At 50.6% G+C, this 23,379-nt stretch overlaps 2 protein-coding genes across 6 annotated transcripts in view; one reads left to right on the top strand and one right to left on the bottom strand.

Annotated features, from left to right (window-relative positions):
- Nucleotides 1-3,118: 3,118 nt before the first annotated feature.
- Cfap410 (cilia and flagella associated protein 410) lies at nucleotides 3,119-9,111 on the bottom strand. Of its 2 annotated transcripts, none has more exons than XM_051187010.1 (7): nucleotides 8,943-9,111; nucleotides 7,933-7,951; nucleotides 7,210-7,256; nucleotides 6,123-6,352; nucleotides 5,036-5,207; nucleotides 4,288-4,366; nucleotides 3,119-3,521 (listed from the first exon to the last, which is right to left on the bottom strand). In XM_051187010.1, the coding sequence occupies exons 1-7, from the start codon at nucleotides 9,017-9,019 to the stop codon at nucleotides 3,396-3,398; spliced, it is 750 nt and encodes a 249-aa protein (XP_051042967.1). In that variant the 5' UTR covers nucleotides 9,020-9,111; the 3' UTR covers nucleotides 3,119-3,395. The 2 variants fall into 2 exon arrangements, with proteins under 2 accessions (XP_051042967.1, XP_051042968.1); XM_051187011.1 differs by having other exon boundaries at nucleotides 4,288-4,363; nucleotides 8,943-9,110.
- Nucleotides 9,112-14,205: 5,094 nt separating this feature from the next.
- Nucleotides 14,206-23,379, top strand: part of Trpm2 (transient receptor potential cation channel subfamily M member 2) — a 45,501-nt gene continuing 36,327 nt past the window's right edge. Inside the window, exons 1-3 of one of the 4 annotated variants that reach the window (XR_007834682.1) lie at nucleotides 14,206-14,463; nucleotides 17,282-17,524; nucleotides 18,256-18,344. Coding sequence is in view for 3 of the 4 variants with exons in the window: in XM_051187007.1 (XP_051042964.1) it covers nucleotides 17,366-17,524; nucleotides 18,256-18,344 (248 nt within the window). In the remaining variant the exon portion in view is untranslated. Of the gene's footprint in view, nucleotides 14,464-17,200; nucleotides 17,525-18,255; nucleotides 18,345-23,379 lie in introns of those variants that run through there. The other 3 variants (XM_051187007.1, XM_051187009.1, XM_051187008.1) reach the window with 3 other exon arrangements.

Genomic DNA, 23,379 nt, shown 5'->3' with positions numbered 1-23,379 from the left:
GCCATCATCCTATAGAGGGCAGTCTGCAATGCAGCATGGCCATCTTCACTCTGGTGCCTAGTGTACTGGGGACAGCAACAGTGGCTTGACACCCAGAGCTGATCTGTCTTGTCCCTGTGTTCTACTCAGAAGAAAGGGTGTTTCCAAGCATGGTCCCACTGTTTTAGGGATTTCTTGGGTCTTGAGACCCCTGACTAAATCTTAGGGTGATAGGGCATCTTGGGTGGCATCTCCCAAAGCATGGCTGCTGGCAGGCTTATCCACTGCACAAGCCCTCCACAGCAGTGCTTGGTGGCAGGCCACAGTGTTCCCGAGTCACCATTGTGTCACACTGGTCCACATAGGTGGGCTCACAACCTGACATGAGGAGGAATGGCAAAGCACCTTGTTGCTCTTCTCCCAGGATCATAAGTGGGAGATAGGGAAACATTAAGCCATTGCCCCAGCAGCCATCAGAGTCCCCACCATTCCATGGCCTTGTCTGATGACATGAACTGGTGATGTCTGATGGGGCACTTGGGGACAGAACAGAGCAAACCATCCCTGACCTCTTTGAAGACTAAACAGGGTCAGGGTCAATGGAGCATGCTACATCAATGGCTTGGCTGACACAGGCAGGTCCTTTCCAACCATGTTGGCTTGCCCTGCCTAGGAAAGGGCAGCATTGGAAAGGGGTTCATCTTCCCCAAGGCTAAGCTCAATGGCTGCCCATTCTGCATAGCTCCTACTATGTGCAGCTTTGCATTTCAGAGGATTGACCATTCTTCCTAATGACTGTTCTCATTTTGCAGCAGTATTATGGGATGGCCTAAGTACAGAGTAACAGTGGACCTCCCAGGGAATATCTGAGACCAGGCCTGGCCACAGAACTCAGGGGTGCTCTTCACAGACGTCAACAACTATGGAAAACTGCAGCATGTCTGTGATGTCATGTTGCTTTGTTCAGGAGTTCTATGTGAATACAGGGGTTGCTGGCAAGCACTTAGCTGAGATGCCAATGGCCAGCCCCATGGGTCACTGCAAGGCTGCTGTGGGGCCTCCATCTCTCTCCCAGGCAACATTACAGCTGCTTCCACTTGGCAGGAGTCCCAAGAAACCAGTGTCCTCAATCAAGGCTTCTGGGAAAGGGGTCCTGGAGTAATACGTGTCACATTACAGGACCCTGGAGGGTTTGTGTCTTGAGTGGGCTCCAGAGGAACAGAACCAATGGAATGTATACATACTGTAAAAGTGGATTCACCAGGCTGGTTTACACAAACAGATCAAGTAGCCCAATAATGGCCATCTGCATGCAGAGGCTGAGAAGCTGGTAGCTGCTAAATTCATGTCTGCATGTCTCAGCAATCTCAATCTGCTGCTGTGTGCCTGCAGAGTTCCTGGACAGCCTCTGGTCTTCAGTCCACACTGGAACGTGAAAAAGTTGGATTTTGGATTCTGGTGTCAGTAGATGATGGTTGACAGCAAGAATGACTGGCAGGCAGCATTGCCTTTTTCCTCGAACCTCTTTATATCTGGCCGGCCTGCTAGGAGATGCTGCCACCTTGGAGAGGGTCTTCCTCCACTAATTCTCCCTGGAAATGGCCTCTGGACCATCATGAGGCTTCTTGCTGGTTTTTCAGCTCCCCAGTTGATAGGCTGAGGAGTGAGTCCCTGCTGGGTGACAGATACATAGGGGATGCATGAGCTTGCTCTAGTCACCATGAATATCCACAACTGTTTAGTGTGTTCTCCATCCATTCAAGACAGCTCAGGGTCTGGGGGCAACAGCAGGCTGTAGTAGGACACCTGAAGATTAGAGCAGCACCTATCAGACCCCTGCTCAGTCTGGGCCTATGCCACACAGTGGGGCATCAAGGGAAGGGGTTCCAAATACAGGACCTACCTGACTCATTCTGGTCACTGCCAGGTGGGGTCAGGTCATTGTCCCATGCCCTGGTTCTATCAGAATGGGACTTAGCTCTCAGTATGGAACTCCTGCTAGAGTCGGTGTTTATCTCTTCGCAGCATGGCCACTTTTGGGTCCTGGTGACAGCAATAGCTTTACGTGACACCCAGGATACAGAGCAGCCACCTCTTTCCTGAGCCCTCCACCTTTCTAGGAGGTGAGGCCTCCAGCCTCAGCTCCCCCTGCTGTGAGTTGGATGGAGGGTGCCCCACCTCCATGATGCCAATTCCTGTTTTGCTCATGGGGCTACACCTGGAAGATTCAGAGTAAGGGGCTGAAGGTCCCCCTTGCTCAACTCCCAAGTTGGGTTACAAGCTGTGCTTGTTCCTAGTCTGAGCAGAGAAGGCTGGAGGTAGGGATCAAGGACTGAGGTCTTACCACAACTGGTACAGTTTGCCCATCCCTGACATATGCATGAGTGTGCCACAGGAGGAAAGAAAGCCAGGATGTTACAGGGTACCTGCTAGCATTTCCAGATTCTTAACATCCCAGAACAAGGAATTGGACCAGGGGCACAGGTACTGATGGAAACAGTTTATTAAGAGATGAAATACTCCTGAGATTAGAAGTGGACCAGAGCAGAGAAAGGTCAAGGGCCCAGTGGCCCTGAACATTTAGCATTAGACTCTTAACAGGCCACCTACAGAGCCAGCTACTGTGTGCAGCAGGCTTCTTGGGCCATGTCAACCTGTCCAGTGGTGGTGGTGGTGGTGGTTCTAGATTTTTGTTCATGCTTTTACATATGCTAATCTAGATTCCTTTCTTAACTCTATTCTCTCATAGCAGGGGTAGGCCCACCCCAAGGCACCCCTGCTGGGTGGGTAAGTTACAGGCCCTGCCCCAATGGTTCTAACAAAGACAGCTTTATTGATATCTGACACCTCAGAATGCTGAACAACTCTGGGTGGGTGTCCCTAACAGTTACCTAGGTGACATCCCTCTCCTGAAGAAGAAATAAAAAGGACTGTTCTGCCCATCCTTGTCCTGAGAAGAATCCATTCTCCTAGGTGATGGTGTCTAAGGACACCAGGGACATGGTGCCTTGTAAGACATCATTTCAGGCACTCCCTGAGGATAAGCTTGATACAGGGACACCAGAGCTCCCCCTAGCTGCTGAGAAACAGCATCGACCTTGAGGTCAAGGCCCTGTCTGTCACTGAGATGCTGGCTTCCGGCCCAAACAAAGTGCTTTATTGGAGGGTATGGCTTGTACAGTCCTCCCTTGAAGAAGGGCCAGGTAGTGCCTACACACTCAAGGTCTCAGCTGGTAAGTCTGAAGGACCATGCATGTGGGCAGCGTCTCTGCCAAACCTCAGGTACAGGAGAGGGGTCTGCTCAGCTGTCAGCCACTGTTCCTGCACTGGTCTGGTGTTGGGAACCCAGAGGGAGGCTTTCCAGGTGGAGCTGTTTCCACAGAATATAACAGGGTCCAGGTGCTAGGCATGCGAAGTCACTCCATGTCCTGGGGTTCCAGCCTGTGCAGTGTCTGTAGCCGGCTGCCCACAGTCTGCTGGACAGTCTCCAGCCCCTCCATGTCCAGTTCATGCAACAGCAGCAAAATAGCAGTCAGGATGTTCTGGGGACAGAGAGGATGACATAGAACCTGGCTGGTGGCCTTTATAGGGTGAAGAGAGGGGCCTTCCAAAGCAGCAACTTGGGGAGGCTGCGACACAGACACTGGTGCACTGCTTTCCTATCCGGTTCCAGCCAGCCTTGGGTCTGTGCCCTAGCTTCAGATGGAGAAGCTGAGCAGAGAGGTTGAGGGCCTAGGACAGCTCAGTGTGGTACCCTCATACAAAGTGGTGAAAAGGAGTGTATCCAATCAAAGACGAGGACCTCGTGCGAGATTGAGGGCCAGCACCTGTGGCTCATTGGGACGAACAAGCCAGAAGTAAATAACTTCTGACCCCTGACCTCTGCAGTACACTAAGGCCCCTGCAAATGGCTTAATCTACAGATGCCAGCCTCAGGGCAACCAGCTGAAAGGTAGGCCTTTCTCTGGGGTGCCTATTCTAGTTACAGGCCAGAGGATACCTGTAGGTACCAGTAGACAAATGTCTCTGGCGACTCTCTGTGGAGCAACTGGGGACCTGGAGAGGGAAGGAAGCCTGTGGGCACAGACCTGCTATTGGAATTGAGTTTGACACAGGCTCAGCAAGTGGGGAGGGAAGGAATCCTGAGGGGACAGTGACCTCCAGGGGTGGTGCTCCAGCATGCTGGAGTAGGAAGCAGATGAGCCTCATGTACTCCCCCTCTTCCTATAAGTCTAGACCTGGCCCCGTGTTGTCTTCACCCATTGGAGCCTGCCTTCTGCTGTCTGGACGGGGGCAGGGGTCACTCACCCTATTCTTGTGACTCCTCACAGCATCTCTTTGTGAGAAGGAAGAAGATTGGTCTCCAGCAGTCTGGCCCTGGACTCTGCTGGCAAGAAGGCAACATCGAGAGTGTGACTGTCAGAGGGCTGTGGGCACCATCATCTGCCTGTCAAATCCCACTGAGAAGACATCAAGTCACACTGGCAAGCGGTCCCAGCCCAGAGCAGGAGACAGAAGGCAGGCACCCTCTATCTAGGAACTTTATGATGGCACAGGAGCCCGTGTGCAGAATAGGGGCCCAGAGTGACTGGGAGCAACTTCTTTGCACCCAGGGCTCCCCACCTGTAATGCCTCCTACCCAGGGCCTCAGGGAAGCCACCGCCACAGGAGTGACCCTGGCAGGGGTCAGAGCAGAAGAGTGGCCTGTGGTCACCCCTACAGTGTTCATCTTCAGTGCCATCCACAGATGGGAGATAGCAGGCTGCATCCGCCACATGGAACTCAGCTTGACCCCTCTAAAGAAGCCATGGCCTTCCTATGCCATTTCTGACTGAGCGCAGTCACAACAAGCAGCAGAATGACCACATCCAAGGCCACCCGAGGAGCACGGCAGGCCACATGCCACCGCCTCTGCATTACCTTCGTCCCCAGCCCACCAGGCACTGTGTGCACATGTCACCTGAGCTCATTTCCCTCCCAAAGGAGACAGGAAGCCTCCCTCTCATGGCCTGAGGGTGCCCCTGGAACAGTGGGTCTTGCTCCCCAGCAGGCTCACTCTGTTTCCTCTGTGTAGCTCAGCAGGCCCTGGTTGGTCTCAGTTGTAGAACTGACAGAGCTGAGGGTGTAGGAGGGCTCGGGATGGCTACTGCCTGCGTCCTCTCTGCCTGGGGCAGCGGTGATCTCATCTCCCTCCATCAGGGCGCGAGTCAGTTCTTCCTCCGTCACAGCTTGTGGAGAAGGACAGAAAAGGTAAGGGTGTCGGAGGCTTGTGCTGCACAACTCCATTCAGTTCTGGCCTCCTTGGGGCTTCACGACTGCTGCTGTGTGTATGGGGGCTGTCCCTGGGGGCAGTCAGTCCTGCCCCTTCTGATTCCCAGTCCCAGAGTATGTGTGACACTTGGCAGAAGGGCAAGGGGTGCCTTCTTAGTGTTTTCTTAGAGCCAAACCCCAAGTCCAGATAAATCTGTGTGGTGCTGAGGTTGGGCCCAGGTCTTGCACATGACATGCTAGCAGGCTCTCTGTCATTTCTCCAGAAATGACTATATTTCCGGTCCCTAAGACAATTTGAGGAGGAATGGGCTTTACATATTTACTTCACTCACTCTTGTTAAGTGTCTGGGAGAAGACAATCCCATGTAACTGATGAGGACTAGAAACTGGCTGCCGAGAACATAAATGCCTAGTGTCAGCGAGTAGGACTCGTCATAAGCTCGTAGCAGGACTGTGCACCATGCTAGAGGGGCATGCAGATGTAAGCACAGCACAGGTGGGCACGGGTTGTGGGGCAGTGGGGGGTGTCCTCCTTGTGGCCCCAGAGCTTGGCTACCAGTGCAGCTAAGCCTGCCACATGCTGCCCAGTCACCACACTGCAAACCCTCACGGAGGGAGGCAAGAGGAGAGATTCTAGAAGCACACAAGTCCAGTAGGTGGGTTTAACAGATAGGAGCCCTGTGGCTACTAACTGCTGTAATGGCCATCTGGGAGGGGATGCTCACAGGACCTGCTCCTGCTGACACCATGAGATGGGCATAAGCCCATTCCTCAAGCTGGGAGCTGCAGAAGGGAGAACCAGCGGCGCCTGGGAAGTCCCTCAGCAGGGGGCACCTCAGCTGGCAGTGGGCGGACATGCCAGACCTCCCTACCTTGGTTGTCTAGCTTCTGAAGGTGGGGTAGGTTGCGCAGCACAGTCATGCGGTAGAGGTGTGGGCTGGTGCCGCAGCATGGGTTCTCGGCCAGCCACAGCACCCTGAGGTGTGGTAGGTCCTTTAGGTAGAACAGCTCATCCAGGCTAGGGATACGGTTTCTCCTCAGGTACAGCTCACTCAGGCGTCGGCAGCCACGTACAGGTTCCAGGGTGGAGACACAGTTGACACTGTGGGACCAGCACATTGTTAGGGATCTGTACAGTCTGTACCTTCATGGGCCATGGCCCTCTACCCATGTGTCTGCCTCAGCCATTGAGTACCAGCAAAAGGTCTTGGCTTTATAAATGGGTCAAAACCAAGTAAGCTGGGGTTGGGGAAGAGGCAGCGCCAGGAGGGGCCCCTTAACTTGAGATACCACATGGGCAGCTCCTTGGCCTGGAGCTCTGCATTCAGATGGAGTCACTGTGGTCAGGGTCTGGCCAGCTGAGCTAACCCCACCCATGCTCCCTCCTGCAAGGCTGCTCTGGTATGTTAACATGCTGACATGTAGAATGCCCCCATGCCAGTACTGGGCAGGCTGCAGGGGCCATAAGTGTCAACTCTATCTTGGGTTCCAGAATGGTCAGTCTTAGTGTGACCCAACCATGCACCTGTGAGTGCATCCATCCCATAACATCTAAGGAGCAGAGGAGTTCCCAGAAGTGATGGAATCGGGAAGGCGGAGGAGGTAGGGCACTAGGAGGTTCTTGGGGACAGATGAGGCCACGGGGAGGACTGGCCTGGGTGGACTACTGCTCATCATTAGGAGACCTGACTGACCACAGCTACAAGAGCACAGATTATTTCCTGGGGTGAATATGTGAGGGTAAGCAGAGCAGAGCTACTAAGAGACCCAGGTAAGTCGCTGAGAAAGCAGAAATGAGTTGTAGCAGGGCCATTCCCCAATCCTTTTGTCACCGGAAGCTGCCATCTTAGGCTGTTGGGAGTCTTCAGGTTTCTTATTTATTCTGGGCCCCACAGGAAGGACATGTGGCTCCCCTTAGCGTCCATACCCCAGGTCTACAGTGACACAGAAGTCAAGTACCTGAGTGTGATCACTTCCAGGCTGGGCATCTCCCGACATATGGAAATCTAGGGAGGGAAGAATGGGGCTGGTGAGTTGGTGACAGTGTCCCATTGTTGCTTCCCAGGCCAGGGAAGACATCTGTCCTGGGTCCTATCACCTGCAATAACGGGGCCATGGGGTATAGCCTTGCACAACCAGGACACTCAAATCAGCGCACACTGGTCTCTGTGGGCTAGCCTGCCCTCAAAGTGCTCTTCACTGGGGAGGGTATTTCTACCTGACAGTTTCAGACAGTTCTAGAGATAGAACATCATTACATTCAATGTCCTCTAAGGATCTGCCTGGGATGTTAGTTTCCCACGCTTTTCTCTTGCTGCTCCTGAGGCTCCCTGCTAGTAGAACTGGGCCCAGGTCAGACAGAACAGCAGGTAGGTTTTGGCTACAGCACACTGTCAGATCTGCAGATCAGATCTGGGTTGTGGGCTCCATGGACCAGCTCAGTACACCGTCTAGCCTCTGCCTGCCACTGGGGTGGGGATAGGTGAGCCAACTGAGAGGAGGCCATGCACAGAGCCTTGATGATGTCTGAGGAAAATCACCACCAGGGACTCTTCCAAGAGGAGAGCTTTGACTTTGCCCTCTTCTGTGTAGGACCAGCAAGTGACATGGCACTGAACCACAGCACAGTCCTCTTGTGGGGAAGAGGCATCTGGGAGGTGATCAGATCAAGGCAGAACTTACATCGGTGAGCTGGCTGCCCCTGGGGGGAAAAAAAGACAGACACACCTTAATCTTGTTGAATGGAAATATCAAAAATCCCCAGAGAAATGACAACTGCCTATACATCTAAAGATTCTGTGACCTGAATGGCACAGTAAGAAAAGCTGGTTAACCAAATAACAGGAAAGGTATCACAATTGATTAGATTGCTTTCTGACAACAGTACATGCTTAGTGCATGGGGGTACTCTGTCTGCAGGATGCACAATTTCCTCTTCCCAGGCTCCCATAGCACAGTTGTTTCCTCTCACAGATATGAACAAAGGGGTCTTCATAAGAGGCCAAGTTCAAAGCTGATCATGTAACTTATGAAGCAAACTTCACAGGCCTGCAATGAAGCTGTTGTTTCTTCCTGCGCATGTGGGCTCAACAAAGAAAGGCATTATTGAAAACTCAGGGCAGAGGGAACTGTCGTTCAACACTAGATGTGCCAGGGCAGAAAAAGGTTCTTAATTAACAAAGTTCAATCCTTCCAGTAGTGTGCTAACACCACTAGGAGCAAGGAACTGCACTTGCCATACCCCTTTTAGATGCTCTGGCCAGTGTCCCAGAGTCCCCAGGGAAATCTGTAGCTCTTTCACAACCCACTATGCAAACTCCTCCATAAGCCTTGCTTTTTCAGGCTTAGTGTGATCCAATCATGCACCTGTAAGTGCATCTTTCCCATAACATCTAAGTTCCCAACTGTCACTCAGACCAGGCCACCCTTTCCAGCATCTACTGACAAGGAATCATGACTTTACAACCTCAGTTTTCTCTCCCTGTAGACCGCCACTAAGCACCTTTGTTTTCGGATACCAGAGTAGTCACAGAGGGTTAGTGAAACTTCTAGGCGAGACTAGAGGGAAATTCTAGCCGACAGGCGAGGGCCACTTCCCTCCGAGGCACTGGCCAGGGGTTGGCCTGCAACCTGGCTAACTTGGGGGAGTAGGCGCCCTGGGGCTGGGTAGAGGGGATCCTGGCCGGCCTCACCAGCAGTTGAGCTTCCGCACGCTGTGCAGCTCCGAAGCTTTGGCTCGGGACAGGACCATTTTTCGCGTTAGCTTCATGGTGGCCGCAGGGCCACGGCCCAGCCGCCCCCTTGCTGTACACTCGGCTAGTGGGAGAGGCCTTCGCCGCCGCGCGTCTCCAGGGGCGGGGCCCGAGTCTCCAGGGGCGGGGCAAGAGGACCGATTGGCGGCCAGGAGAGAGGGCGGAACTGCGCGGACGCAATGGGACGGCTCGGCTTCCGGAGCAAGAGGCTCCGCCCCGTCCCTTTGCTGGGCGCCGGTCTTGCGCATGCGCAAGACTCGGCTTTGCTGACTGGACCCCGGGGCTGCTAGAACAGGAGATGGGTTGGCGGGCGTGAGAAAGGCATGGGTGTGAGAGACTCGGGGAGCCCGGCAGGTCTCGGGGACATCGGGAAGGACGGAGCTGCCACCGTGAAAGCCAGGCCAAGTGGGGAAGGATGACGGAGTCCTCGTGGGGGATTCCCGTAGAAACCCCTCCAGGGCCGCTTGCTCCGGATCCTCATCCCTGAAGGGATGAGGTCACTCTTGCGCCCAAACCAAGGATTTGAGTTACAGCTAACCTACTACCGGGTGTTGGCTCCTGCTTGTAGTTGCTTCACTTAGAGGCGGAGGCAGGATTGCCTGAACTAAACAATTCCTGGTCAGCCAGGGTTACAGAGTGAGACCTTGCATTAAAAAACAAAGCCAGGCAGAGGCAGGAGGATCTCTTTAAGTTTGAGGTTAGCCTGGTCTACAATTGTGAGTTCCAGGAAAACCAGGGCCAAACAGAGAAACCTCGTCTGGGAACCAAGCCGGGTGTGGGTGGGCGGAGCTGGGGTTGGAGGAACCCCTCCTTTTTCCGGAAACTCAGGTCTCTTCCCATAACTCTAGTTCCACAACCTTCTGTAACTCTAGTTCCAGGAGATCCGACACCCTCCTCTGTCCTCCGCTTACAAGAGACAGCTCGATTGCAATGCACACATACATGCAAACACAACATTCACATGCAGAAAAAAAAAGTTCTTAAAATCAAAACCCAAACAGAAAATAGACTTTATGCTTTTGAAAGTCTCCCAACCCTAGGCCTGTGATCACTCAGTGTGCATCTTAGGTAATCACAAATGAATTTTGTTTTGTTCTGGAGAGCCTGGCGCTGAGTTTATTATTAAATTGAAACTTATATATAATTTCCCGGCCTACAGATTACATCGGGACAGGCATTGGGGACCTCAGACCCTTCAGAGTTGACAGGCTGTTCTTGAAACTTTTCTAGGACTCCCCTGTGACCTTTCTTTCCATCTGGCCATCCTGGCCTGCTTTTTACCAATAACTGGCTTAAGGAAGTGGCTGCACAAAGCCTGGGAACCCAAGTTTGTTCCTGGAACCTACAGTGGAAAGAGAAGATTCCCAAGATTGATTTGTCTCTCCGACTTCCACACGGTGCATCAATCTTTCCCACTAAAAACAATAAGGCCTGCGCTGAAAGATACAGAGACCAACTCAGCCTAGCCAATGTGGTAGGAAGGTTTGTATAGGCTCATTTTAGTGATCTTAAAGAGGTACTCTGGCCTCTCCAACGGAGGCTGTGGCAGAAGGACATGGATGAGAGAAAAGTGGCTGGAGAAGACAGCTGACTTGGAGCAGGAGAGTCTGTCAGGAGGAGGTAGGCATTTCCTACTCCCCTTTTGTCCTGGGAGAGACCTATGCCTGTGGTGGAGTTGTGTCACATTGTTCCAAATGCCTGTGAGCTGAGGCTGATGGGAACATACAGAGTTGCCACCCTGTTCAGCTAGGGTTTGACTACCCTAGTTCTTCCCTCTTTTACCTAGATAGGAGTGGCCAAGGTGTAGGGGATGGTACAGGCAGAGAATGGGTCAGGCTGTGGGCAGGCCCTGGTTTTGCAGCTTTTCCAGTCTTGGTATCAGGTTTTGCCCATTGGTATCCCCACTGAGACTTCCCTGCAAATAGGCTATTCCTGGAGATCTTGATAAGGGAAGGTTTGAGGAAAGAGGCCCTGCTGCAGAGCTGTGGTACCTCAGAGGTCTGACGGAAGCAGCGCAGGACCTTGGTTTCAAGGCCAGGACTAAGGAGGTGCTTACTTAACACGTCAAAGTGGATCTGGCCACCAGGTTCTCCCAATGTCCCTCAGTCACTACCTGTTATAGGGTATGGCTGCCATACCCTGCCCTCTACCCTAAACTTCAGTTCAGGGGCTGGGCTGTCCTTCCCCCAGCTGCTCTTCTCTATATAATCCAGACATGTTTGTTACCTAGTCTGCTCTCCTACCCAGTCTCTCGGCCCAAGTGGTTCCTCTTGGTTGGCTCCTCTCTGAGTCTCCCAGATGTCCCTGCCTCTGATTATGCTCTCCCTTTTACCTACAATAAATTTTTCTCTTCCACCATAGATAGGAGCAGCAGTCGTGTCCTTTGTTTTTTGTTTTGTTTGTTTGTCTTTTTGGTTTTTTGCCTCTTTTTTTTTCTTTGCTGAGGAGTCATGGGCAGCTGACCTAGACCCGTGCCCCTTCAGTTCTCGAACATGGCATTGTCTCCCTGGAGGCACTTGCTTCTCTCAGATTTCTCTGACAACTTTACCAGAGAGGAGGGGGAGGCTTATCACGTAGCCCCTGGTACTTCTGCAGATAGTATCATATTTTAGTGAAGGAAAACTTTGCCCACTCTCAAGCCTGATTCTCTCTCCAAATCTGTCACTCTGCTTGGTTTTTGAAAATAAAGTTTTATTGGCACACCGCCATGCTCATCCACTTACACATCCCCAATGGCTGCATTTCCTAACACAAAGGCAGAGTCAGCACTGGGACAGAGCAGTTACCGTACTCTAGAGACAGAGTGGTACTTGGGCTCAGACCTCCTTTCTCAGTCCTACTTCTCACTCGTGACCTCCATGCAGAGAACCATCAGATCACCCACCACATTTCTATTTCTGTGGTTTTCTTTTTGCTGTCCAAGCAGGGGCTTTTTTGTCTTGGGCATAATGTCCATGCCTTAAAAAATAAAAATAAAAAACTTCTTGTGCTGAATATTTCTTTCGTCAGAATTGAGGCGACTTTCTGGCGAGATCAGCACATGCTGCATCTGAGTTTTATGGATGGTGCCCATTGTTTTTATGGATGGATATTTCATAAATGCCATTGTGATGGCATCTTGGAAGATGTGATATGGCCTTCCTGTAACCTGTGGTTCTTCTCTAAAAGAGAAAGAGCCACTTGGGGCCACGCAGCACAGACACTTCATGGGAGATGCATGGCTCACTGGCCATTTCACCTTAGATGATGTTCCCACAGGGGCCCTGGGCTACTTGGAACCAGAGGCCAGTCTGTTCATCAGCTGGCCATGCTTCAATTACTGTCTTATGAAATATTAACTGCCCATAGTGATTTCAGTTAATGAGATGTCTTAGGGAAGGAGCATAGGTCCATGTGCTGCTGGCATGAGGATATCCACTCCCTTACCTCTTACCCTAGGTCTGGGTGTGGCATCTCGTTCTATAACCTACCACTCTGAGCTATGGTTGCCAGGTGCTGGGAACACAGCAGTGGATAGGGAAGGGATCTGGGTGCCTGGGTAGCATGCAGTCTAGCAGGGCAGTTACAGCATTGATAACCATGTGTACATTTGCCTGACCTGTGACCCACCTTGCCATGGTTCTGGAGGAGAGACAGCCCCTCCAACTGTATTTATTTCTAATAACATGCCATAAAAAGCTGTAAAGGGTTGTCCCTGAAAATAGTGTGTCTTTGCCATGGCTCCATGCAGACTGGGTTACTCTCTGGACAGGGAGGTGGTGAGCAACCTCAATGGTGAGCATCAGCAAGCTGGTTGGTGTGGTGACTCCCCTGCAGTCTTTACAGCAGGCAGGGAAAAAACAATCCACGAAGAGACAAGAATGAAACTCAGCTCAGTCCAGTTTTATTGTAACTAGGCTGGACCGGGACTTCTAGAGTCTGGCCCAGATAATTTTCCTTTAGTCATATTTAAGCACAGGGCAATCTTTGAAAAAAGTATTCAGTTAACAATTTACTCAGTTCCAAGTGCACAACATATTTACACTGAGATGCCTTACAAAGTACATCTGGCTTCTTTCTTGAAGAATGGGGACTGTTGACTCAGAGATAGTGCCCAAGGTTTAGGGTCTAGGAAGTTTGACTGAGGTAAATATAAGGCCTGTGGGTATCTAGATTGGTCTGGCTCTAAGATAACATTGAAATCACTTAGGCTGTTGTAAAGCACAGATGACCCTGCCCACATAGCTTGGTTTTATGGTCTAAAAACAATGTTCAAGATTTAGGGAGGAAGGTCTTGGAAAAGAAAAAACATAAATTCTGGGAGGTAAGGCAGAGGCTGTCTCATCACACAGCAAAGGATCACCAGGTTGTAAAACAACATAATTCCCAGCATTCCAGGAAGAGCAGCTCCGTACCTCATGCCTTTGAAGAGGTGAGCTGTATGTTTAACTTTCCTGGCTTCTCCTGTGCTCATCTGTGTGCACAGGGCTCTTTCCTCTCTACAGCTTGGCTCATCTGGGGGTGGGGAAGCCATAGACCAGTTGCAGAAGGATGCTGCATGAGGATCTGGACAGGGGACTTGTACCCTGGGGAGGAGATGAGGCAGGAAGCTGCTGGCCAGGCATGACTTCCTGGGTAAATCCTCTTCACATTCCTGGCACTGAGGCCCGTGGCTCAGGAGTTCTGCTGGGCATTGCCTACTGGTGTTGGGAATGGAGAAAGCAGAGTGTGATTTGGGGATGAAAGAATGGTTGAGGAAGTCACAGCCAGCTTCTTAAGAGTCAGTGTGGTCCTTGTCATGCTCAGGGTACTGGGGGGTTGGCATCTTTGGGTCCTGGTACTAACCCTGTTTCAGGCTCAATTTGGGATTGATACTTTGGGTTCTTTCTTTCTGGGGGACCCTAAGGTTTACATTGCCCTCAGATCCAGTGTCATTCTCTTTTTCTTTTTACTTTGGGTGCTGCTAGTGTAAGGGTAACTGCAAGGATTTCTAACAGGAGGGTTCTGAGACAAGAGTATATCGGGTGCTTAACTACGCTCAAGTCCAACAGGGGCCCTGACTCTCTATCCCAGGCTGCTTTTGTGGTTCAGGGCTTGGAGACACGGCTGGCTTTATGCTCAAGTCCAACAGGGGCCCTGACTATCTATCCCAGGCTGCTTTTGTGGTTCAGGGCTTGGAGACACGGCTGGCTTTATGCTTTGCTGAAGATCTGATCCTCAGACCGCAAATGCCCTTATTCTGAGCATCTGTCACTAGGTGTCCTGAGAAGGCTGACTGACAGGCAGCTGGAGCATCTCATGGGGGACAGCACATGCTTGGCTTCACGTTCTTAGTTGCAGCTGCCACGCAATCAGGCTGAGTGACGCAAAGTGCAGGGCGGGCCACTCAGGCTGCGCCTAGCCCTGAGGTGCGGGTCAGGGCTGCCGCTGCTGTCCCGCGCAGCTGCGCAGAGTGACGCTGGGGTGCGCGGCCTCTGAGCAGGTACCCGGCGGTGCTGGCGAAGGGGGCTGACCCAGCATCAGCATCTGGAGAGGAAATGCTGGTTCAGTCGGGTGGGGGGGTGGCGGGGGGAGTGCTGGTTGCAAGGCCTCAGGCGGGGTGTGGAGAGGGTGCTCCTTAGACCCGGGAGGGAGTGCAAGGTGCAGAGTCACGGGTTGCTGTGTCCTTTGAGTATGGCTGAAGAAAGTGCAAAGATTGAATCTTGGACCCTGGTTGGACTCCAGCATGGGCTGGAGTGTGGTCTGCATTCTGGTGCAGAGATTTTGGCTTGGGTGGGGGAAGGGTGTGCCCTGGGATAGGGGCTTAAGTTGGGGTGTTGAGGGGCTGCAGGGTTTTGGTCTTCACTCAGGTACAGGTTCTGGAGCTAGTGCATGACACAGGATCAATGCCAGCTGGTGTGGTCTGTGCCCACACTGCGGTACAGCTCCCAGCGATTGCTCTGGACCCTCACAGGGGTCTGGGGCATTAGCTCCGATGCCATTTACTGTGTCTAGATGTTTATCATAACCCAAGTGCTTTCCAGGCTGGTATGTCCAGGATGGGGAGCAAGCAGAGAACTAGCGGGAAGTCTGAGTTCCATAAAGTTTATAGGGAGCAAGTTGGAGAAGGTGCCACATGTCCCAGCCACTAGCCGGGGCTCACAAGCACCTCCCTACCCCACACATTGAAGCCTCTTATGTTTTCTGGTACTTCTGTGCACTGGGGTGGGTGGGTGCCCAGGTACACCCTGGTTCAGAGGTCCTGAGCTCAAATGCCAGTTTGGAAAATGTTTCCGGAGTCCAGTTGCATTTGGCTATACATCTATTCCTAATGTGAGCTGGACTCAGTTGGGGTTAGACTTAGTTGGTGTAAGGCTGTAGGGAAGGGTGTGCCACTGCCCACCCCTGCCCAAGTCTGAGCCCTTTTCTGTCTCTAAGAGTGCCTATGTGTAGAGCTCAGATTTGAAGGCTCATCCCATGTGGGGGTCCTGCTCTGTCCCAGTCTGCTGCCTACTATAGGTAGACCAGATCCAGGAAGATTTATAGATGTCATGTACATTCTGTATCCAGGTTGTAGGTACTGCCAAGTCCTCTCTGTCTGTCTGTCTGTTCATTCATTCTTTAACCTTTGGAGTGCTCTGAACACACACCCCTATGCTGTTTATGGAAATGTTTAGCTGTAAGCTAGTGAGGGCAAAGCTTCACGTAGGTGTCATTGACTGGGGAACCCCATTGAAGGCTAGATGGGCTGAGTAAGGTCAATGTCAGTCCTGGGTCATCTATGGCCTTTAACTCTTTTTGGGCAGAGGATGGGGAGGGAAAGGGTCCAAGCCAGGGTCACAGTATGACCTGAGGGCAGTTATGGGTCCAGGGGAGAGGGCATCTCAGGGCTGTTTGCAGCTGGGTTTCCAGGACATCTGCAGAGACCCAGTGGGATACCTCAAAGTCCTTAGGACAGGTGAAGCCATCAAACACCCATGCCTATTTATGCCTACTGTGCTCCTGGATTTGGGGGCTGGACTATCTCAGGGTAGCTGCCTCTAGCTGTATTGGCTTCTTTTCCTCTCCTGTCACCTGGGCTCCTTTGTTTCTCTGTAGATAGGAGGCAAGGTAGGTGGCTACTGAGTATACAAGACAAGGCTTTGAAAAGTCACAAAGGGACAAGCCATGTCCTATACTCTCACAGCTGTGCAAGAGGCTGGCCAGGTTTCATCCTTACAACCCTCAGGTTCTGGCAAGGAGTTAGTCCTGGGGAAAAAATTGGGTTGGGGAGAGGATGGCAGATCAAGGGGCTAGAGCATCTGCCTAAAGTCAGCAACTGTAGCCACAGTTCAGCTCTAAGAGCCTCAGGAAGGAGTGTTGACCAGCAACTGGGCAGAGAAATAGCTTGGGGACCTGGTGTTGGAGAAGTGATGTTCAGCAAAGGGAGAGGTTGAGGTGTGTGGTTGATATTTGCCCCTTGGCAACCCCTCTTCTATGCCTGTTGGAGGAGCAGTGGAATGAGGGGTGATTAGCATCACAGATAGCATTGGGGTACATCTCAGGTCCAGGGATGTCTTTTTTTTTTTTTTTTTTTTTTTTTTTTTTTTTGAGACAGGGTTTCTTTGTGTAACCTTGTCTGTCCTTGCTTTGTAGATTAGGCTGGCCTTGAACTCAGAGATACACTTGCCTCTGCCTCCCGAGTGCTGGGATTAAAGGTCTGTGCCACCACATATTTTCTTAGTTGTTAACTGAGGAAAACTGGCAGCTCTTTATGAACTCTGCAAAGCAGAGCCAGGAGGAAGGGTTTGCCCAGCAGGCTGGCTGTTGTGAATGCCTGGCTTCTCAGGATGTAGCATTAGGGTACTTCCCAAAACCTACTTTGTGGGTAGCAGAGGCTTTTGTTTTCCTTTTGGAAAGTGAAAGAAGCCAACTGATTTCTGTAATCACAAGATGCAGAACCACAGGGCACATACCAGGGCATGTGGTGGCCACAGGAATCTGTCTCCCTTCACTGGTCTGGGCACTCATTCAGGGAGCTGGTGAATGGCAGAGCCATAGAGACAGACGCCTGAGATTTCAACCATTAGGAACGGGCTCCGAGGGTCCTCAGACATATGTGTGCTTGTAGACTGTCTGAGGTGATAGGACTCTGGAAGCTTGGAGAATGTCCAGACCAACAAGGGGAAATAGACGAAGACTCCACAGAGGAAACAGGTGGGTGTGCCTCTCAGAACCACAGTCTCGTCTTCCTCTTTCATATATATTTTCATACCTCTCTTTTGTTTTTTTTTGTTTTTGTTTTTGTTTTTGTTTTTGTTTTGTTTTGTTTTGTTTTTCAGAACTCCCAGCCTCACAAATGAGAAAAGACTTCCTTCGAGGCATCTAGTGTTCTCTCTGCTGGGGCGAGTCTGGAGCCTCAGAGGATGGAGTCCATAGACCGGAGAAGAACTGGCTCTGAGCAAGAGGAGGGCTTTGGGGTGGAGGCTAGGAGGGCCACTGATCTTGGCATGGTTCCCAATCTCCGGCGAAGCAATAGCAGCCTTTCCAAGAGCAGGAGGCTTCTGAGTCCCTTCATTGAGAAGGTAGGCTTCCACTGGCTGTCCATTGGTTAGGTCACCCTGGGCTCATCAAGGCAGTCAGTGACCATAGGGTAGGCTCATTTCTTTCCCAGGTCTGCCCACCTCAGGGCTCCCCACCCAGGAATGCTCTTTGGGAGAGGAGAGCCAGGTTATAGTATAACACCAGTCATTCTGCGTATTGAGTATTACTCAGCTGCAGCTGTTCCCCTTCTCCACTGCGTGGGAAATGGCCAGGCGACACTGAGGCCCTGTGCTAGATGCTGGAAGCCCTCACTTCTCTTTCCCTGTTGCATAATAACTCTAGCTCCTCTTTCTGTGGAATCCAAAGGAAGAACCTCAGGTCCCAGGCAAATGTCACTGAAAACCCTTGAGTAGTCATGTTGAAAGTACTTTTGAGTATGTGGTCAGACAGGCAGGCAGGAGGGTGTCTCCAAAGCCAGGTGCCAGGTTTTCACCCCAGACGTTCTTTTCATATCATATCCTTCCCAAGGAAAGCAATGTGGGCATATAAACTGTAAAGTGCTGAGCACAAATTATCCCCAAGAGAATACCATTGCATAGGCTCATCCCTGTCTCCTGAGTACACACCCAGATCCCAAGCAAGGGAGTTTTACATTTTGGGGTTGCTTTGGGTCCCTCAGTGGAAGCTGGTCAGGGAGCGGAGAGGTGTCTAAGGGAGTCCTGGGGGTATGTGGCTTCATATTGTCAACATACTCCTTTTGACTCCTACCTAGCAAGAAAACCTCAGCTCATGGATTCCTGAAAACATCAAGAAGAAGGAGTGTGTGTATTTCGTGGAAAGTTCTAAACTCTCTGATGCAGGGTAAGTGGCATTGCTTTGATTAAGGTCTCGGTCCATATGTTCTGATGCAGCTTGAATGGCTAATCAGACCCACTTGTGTGACCTCAGCCAGGGCCAGGAAAGGAGCAGCTAGTGATCCACCATTCCAGGCAGAGAATCCCCAAGTCTCTCCATCTCATCTTGAGGAACATGGCAGTCCATCACTTTCATGTCCCTAAGAGACCCCCTAGGGAGTAGAATGTGCTTTGCAAATAGGTTGGCCTATGGCAGAGGGTGACCTGTATGGAGTTTAATTGTGGCTGTGTAGCAGCAACATTCAGATCAAGCCTGGTGGGCCAGGGCTTCATTACATGTCTTTGGAGCTTTTTGGTTTCCCAAGACTCAGGGGTTCAGGAACTGCACGAACCTAGGGGAAGTCCACAGGTCAAATGTCCTTAAAAGCCATGCCAGAGGGTCCTGCTGCTGCCAAGTCTTGGGCCACCTTTTCTCCCTTCACTTAGTCCACAGTGAGAATATGGTTTCTTCTAAGACTAGGTTGGAGGTGTTAGCGGTCTGGTCACTTTAGGCTTCTGGATATTGTTGTTCCCCAGGTGGGACAGCCAGAGGGACTATGGAACAAATGAGGGCCCATCCCTGTTCCTGGGAATGCAGTACCCTTGGATACTGTTCTCTGAGGTGGGGGTCCCTGAGACAGAACTGGGTGATGATTCATGTTAGCAGCCCACTCTTTAACCACCTACTTTCTTCTACTTCTCCCCCCCCCACTCCTATTTACTCCTCAGTGCCAATGGCAGACACCACCTCTGCAGTGTAGCCTCCTTGGATTCCACAGCTGTATAGGATATAGCCTCTCCCGCAGCACAATTATGTGTTTCCTCTTCCTTCTGATGGCTGTGCTGGGCCTGGGGGCTTAGCTGGTGTCTCTCCTGCTCACTGCTCAGGGCCTTTGGGGCTGCGACCAAGGCTGAGTGGCTTTATGACCTCCTGGGCCAGATTCACAAGTGGCATCTGGCCCTTCTGTTCTGAATGACATGTGGGAAGGAGATGCCTTGTACTGTGTTCAAACTGAGTGGTCATGTTGTCTCTGAGCCCTGTGACCTCTCCACACGTGTTAGTGGAAATCCAGGGACCTGGAGGCCTTGGCCCCTTCCCTGGCCTGGTTTCTCTTCAGCAGAGTCTCATTGCTTCTGGGTCATAATGGAATAGGTCCTGGAGGGAGAGGTCACCACCACATGCTCACAGCTTTACTCCAGGAACCCTACTGTACCTAGGGAACAATCAGTTTCCAGTGAACTTCCCTGAAAAATAACAGAACAAAACCCTGTCTGCCCTTTCATGCCATTCTCTAAGCAATGCGATGGCTCCTGTGCTATCCACACTGTAACCCCTGGTTCACAGGAGAATGACTTCATTCTATGCAAATCTATGACTGACACATGGGAGGGATTTGAGTGTCCTGGAATTTCCCTATCTGTGGAGCTTAGAATCCATTCTGTACGGACACTGAGAAACCAACACAGAAAGGGGCCAGGGGTTCCATGTGGGAAGAACAGCTCTCTTCATGCCCCAGGGAGACCAGGGGAAGGGACAGCTTCTTTGTGCCTCCCCACATGCTGGCTTTGCTCAGATCTGGGTAATCAGCCTCACTTCCTGAGGCTAGGCAGGGCCTAGAGAGAAAGTAAATGCGGATTTGGTTGATGTGGTCTGTGTGAGCTTAGGGGGTCCCCAAGGCCACCCCACAAGCTCACTGAGAGTTAGGATGCTCGCTGATGGTTTTCCTTAAAGTGGAGGGTCATGGCTATGAAAGTGCCTTCTCCGGTTGCCTATGCTAGGACTTCTGCTTTAGAAGCCAAAGAGAGCCTGTCTTAGCTACTGTTTATTTCCATGAACAGACACTATGATCAAGGCAGTTATTTATTTTTTTTAAAGCATTTAACTGGGGGCTTGTTTACAGTTTCAGAGGATAAGTGCACGATCATCATGTAGGAGAGCATGGCAGGCATGTACTCACAATCATTTGGCCACATAGTTGCAAACCAGAAGAAACACCAGTGTTCAGTAAGTGTCATATTGTAGCAGCAGCATAGACCTCATTGGTAGAGGTTCTGTTGCCTACTCAGCCCCATTGTGCTGAGGGGGGCACATGTTTTGAATCTTTCCTTTGATCCTATTCCTAGAGAGTATGCTTCCTGCTCTGTTATTGGCCATGGGGCAAGCAAAGGAGCAGAGGAAGTGGCCAGCATCCTCATCAGGACAGAGCTTAGGAGCTGTGTTGATTCAGCAACACAGTCACCAACAGGCTTGTCCTGTTAGGCCTGGAACCTTTATTGCCTAGCTACATCATCCCCCTCACTTCTTAGTCCCCCCCAGTACCAGTAGCCACCCTCAGCTCAGCATGGATGTATCTCATGTCCTTTTGGACTATTGCTACCCTAGACCAGACATTCCCCCCTGTGGCTGAGCACTTCCTTCCAACTGAGGGCACATCACCTCTTTCCTATCCTGCAGCCTCATCCATAGAGTGCAGAGGCTGAAATGGGGTTGGAAAGGAATGAAGTCGGGACTGTCACATCTGGGAGAGGGACTCAGAAGCATTGAGTATCTCCCTAGAGCTCTCCCCTCCTCTCAGCATGCCATTCTTGTTCATGCCAAAATAGGGCAAGACTGTCTAGTTATCTGACACAGTACAGCTTTCTGTTCCAGGCCAGGATGGAGAACACTGTGTGTGTGTGTGTGTGTGTGTGTGTGTGTGTGTGTAAAACCTCATGCCATCAAAGAGAAGAGAGAAAAGAGATAGCTTGGTATTGCCTGGTGGCATCCTCGGTATCAGCAGGTCAAGATACAACAGCCAGGGGCATGTTGCTGCCTTCACCCTAACCCCAGCCACAAAGTGAGAGCACACAAGTGTTCCTTAAGATCCCTGCAAGCCAAAAGTGCCTGGAGTCTCTTTCAGGGGTCTGCATGATTTTTCAGAATGAGGCCAGGGACTGTAACCTCTAGTGATAATGACAGAGAAATTGAGGTGGAAACTCCCAAACCCACAGCAGCAGTGGCAGAAGATATGGTTGCTTCTCCTGGCCCAGCCATCATCTCCTGCTTGTCTGGGTCTGAGTTTGTCTGGTTTAGATATGCCCTTTGCCTCACTCTACTTGGTCTTTTGTAGGGCTTAGTATATTATGCCTGCCTCTTCTCTTTTGCACCAGGCTTCTGTTCTGTGTCCAACTTCCAATTTTGAAAGAATTGCAGATTTAAAGGAAAGATATGCCAGCCCCCTTGTCCCAGTAGCCCTGTTCCATATAAAGTGGTGCTGTATCAAAACGGAGAGTTCAGCGTTGGTCAGAGTGCACTATGCCCTTTCATCACACGTGTAGCATGTGTAACCACTCACACAGGATACATACAGCTCAGTTGCCACAGAGATGGCCCTATACTTCCCCTTGTTGTTACACACATACTCCACCCTTTCTCACCCTGTAGCAACCAGTACTCCAATCTTCACATAGATTTCCTATAGTCACTTAGAGAAAGTCACATGAATAGAGTCATGAACCTCTGGGTCTGTGTCACACAGATGGCACCACAGGGTGGGGGCCTGTGCCTTTTGACACATAGCCCTTTAGCTCCATTCATGTTCTTGCATCGACTTTTTCACTGTTGAGCAATTCTCTAATTGTATATATTTGATATGAGACTTTGTAGATAATAACCAGGTCCTGGTTTTTGTTTGTTTTAGGTCTGTCTGTCTGTAAACCAGGCTGGCTTCAGACTCACAGATCTACCTGCCTCTGCCTTCCAAGTGCTAAAGGCATGTGCCACCGTGCATGCTTGTATATTTAGATCACTTACATTTAATATAATTATTGCTGCATTAGGGTTTAAATGTGCCATTTTGTTTTTGTTTTCTGTTTTGTTTCATTTCAGTTTCTTGTGGTTGCTGCCGTTATGAAGTTACATAACAAAGCGTGTCACAATCCAGGAGTGTTGATATGCTGAGAGTTGCAGTAGAGTATAGAAATACCTCCTTTTACCAATCCTCACTTACAATTGTTTAGAATACCATGTTTGACCCAGTTCAACCATAAAACATCATTTTAAAAACTCAAGAGAAATGAAATGTATTTACTCATGTTTTTACTCTTTCTAGTGTTTCATCTTCCTCTCTGATATTCAGAATGTCTTAATTTGTCCTTTCACTTCCTTTTAGATATTTTCCTTTATAGGTTTTTTTTAAAAACAAAACAAAAAACATGGTCTCATGTAGCCCAGGTTGGCCTTGAACTCCCTATGTAGCAGAAGGTGACCTTGGATTTAAGATCTTCTTGTGCCTCCTGAATACTTGGGTCACAGGGTGCATCACCATGCCTGGTTCATGCAGTGCTGGGACTGAACCCAGATCTTGGAGCATGCCAGGAAGCTCCCTGCCAACTGAGCTATGTGCCATCCCCTTTAGCCATTCTTTGGGCTTGTTCTACTGTTGACAAATATCCTTAATGGTATTTCAGCTAAAAGCATTCCTTGACTTCTTCACTCTCAAAGGATAGTTTTGCTGGGTATGGAATTTTAATCTTTCAACACAGAATCTATTCTTTATGGCTTCTGATAAAAGTATGTTGTTTTTAAGATGGGTGTGGTGGCACGTGCCTTTAATCCCAGCACTCGGAGTTAGAGGCAGGTAGATCTCTAAGAGGCTGGAGATGGCTCAGCAGTGAACAGCACTAGCCACTCTTTCAAAGTACCAGGATTCAATTCCCAGGAACCACATAGTGGCTCATATCTGCTTCTATCTCCAGTTTCAGGGAATCTAATGCCCTTTTCTAGCCTATTTGGGTACCAGGCACACACACAGGCAAAATACTCATACAGATCAGAACAACAAAACCAAGAAGCCTGTAGGGTAGAGAAATCAGCAGGTGCCATTTTGGTCTCACTGTCATGCAGCTCTTTTTTTCTTCTTTGGTTTTGTAAGTTTGACAATGTCATCTCTTAGCATGTATCTCTCTGGGTTTACACTGTTGGTGGCTCACTCAGATTATTTACTTGTTTACTTCTGAAACAC

This window comes from Phodopus roborovskii, unplaced genomic scaffold (genome assembly GCF_943737965.1).
Source record: "Phodopus roborovskii unplaced genomic scaffold, PHOROB, whole genome shotgun sequence".
NCBI classification, from domain to species: Eukaryota; Metazoa; Chordata; class Mammalia; order Rodentia; family Cricetidae; genus Phodopus; species Phodopus roborovskii.
The sequence above is the reverse complement of the archived record's forward strand: the minus strand, read 5'-3'. Positions and strand labels throughout refer to the sequence as shown.

Excerpts from the sequence above, each read along its gene's own strand:
- Cfap410 (XM_051187010.1), bottom strand. The coding sequence starts at position 9,019 with ATGAAGCTAACGCGAAAAATGGTCCTGTCCCGAGCCAAAGCTTCGGAG. Across the intron at positions 6,353-7,209 it reads CTGGAAGTGATCACACTCAG|TGTCAACTGTGTCTCCACCC; the intron begins GTACTTGACTTC and ends CTGGTCCCACAG. Across the intron at positions 4,367-5,035 it reads AGCTACACAGAGGAAACAGA|CAGAGTCCAGGGCCAGACTG; the intron begins GTGAGCCTGCTG and ends CCTTCTTGCCAG.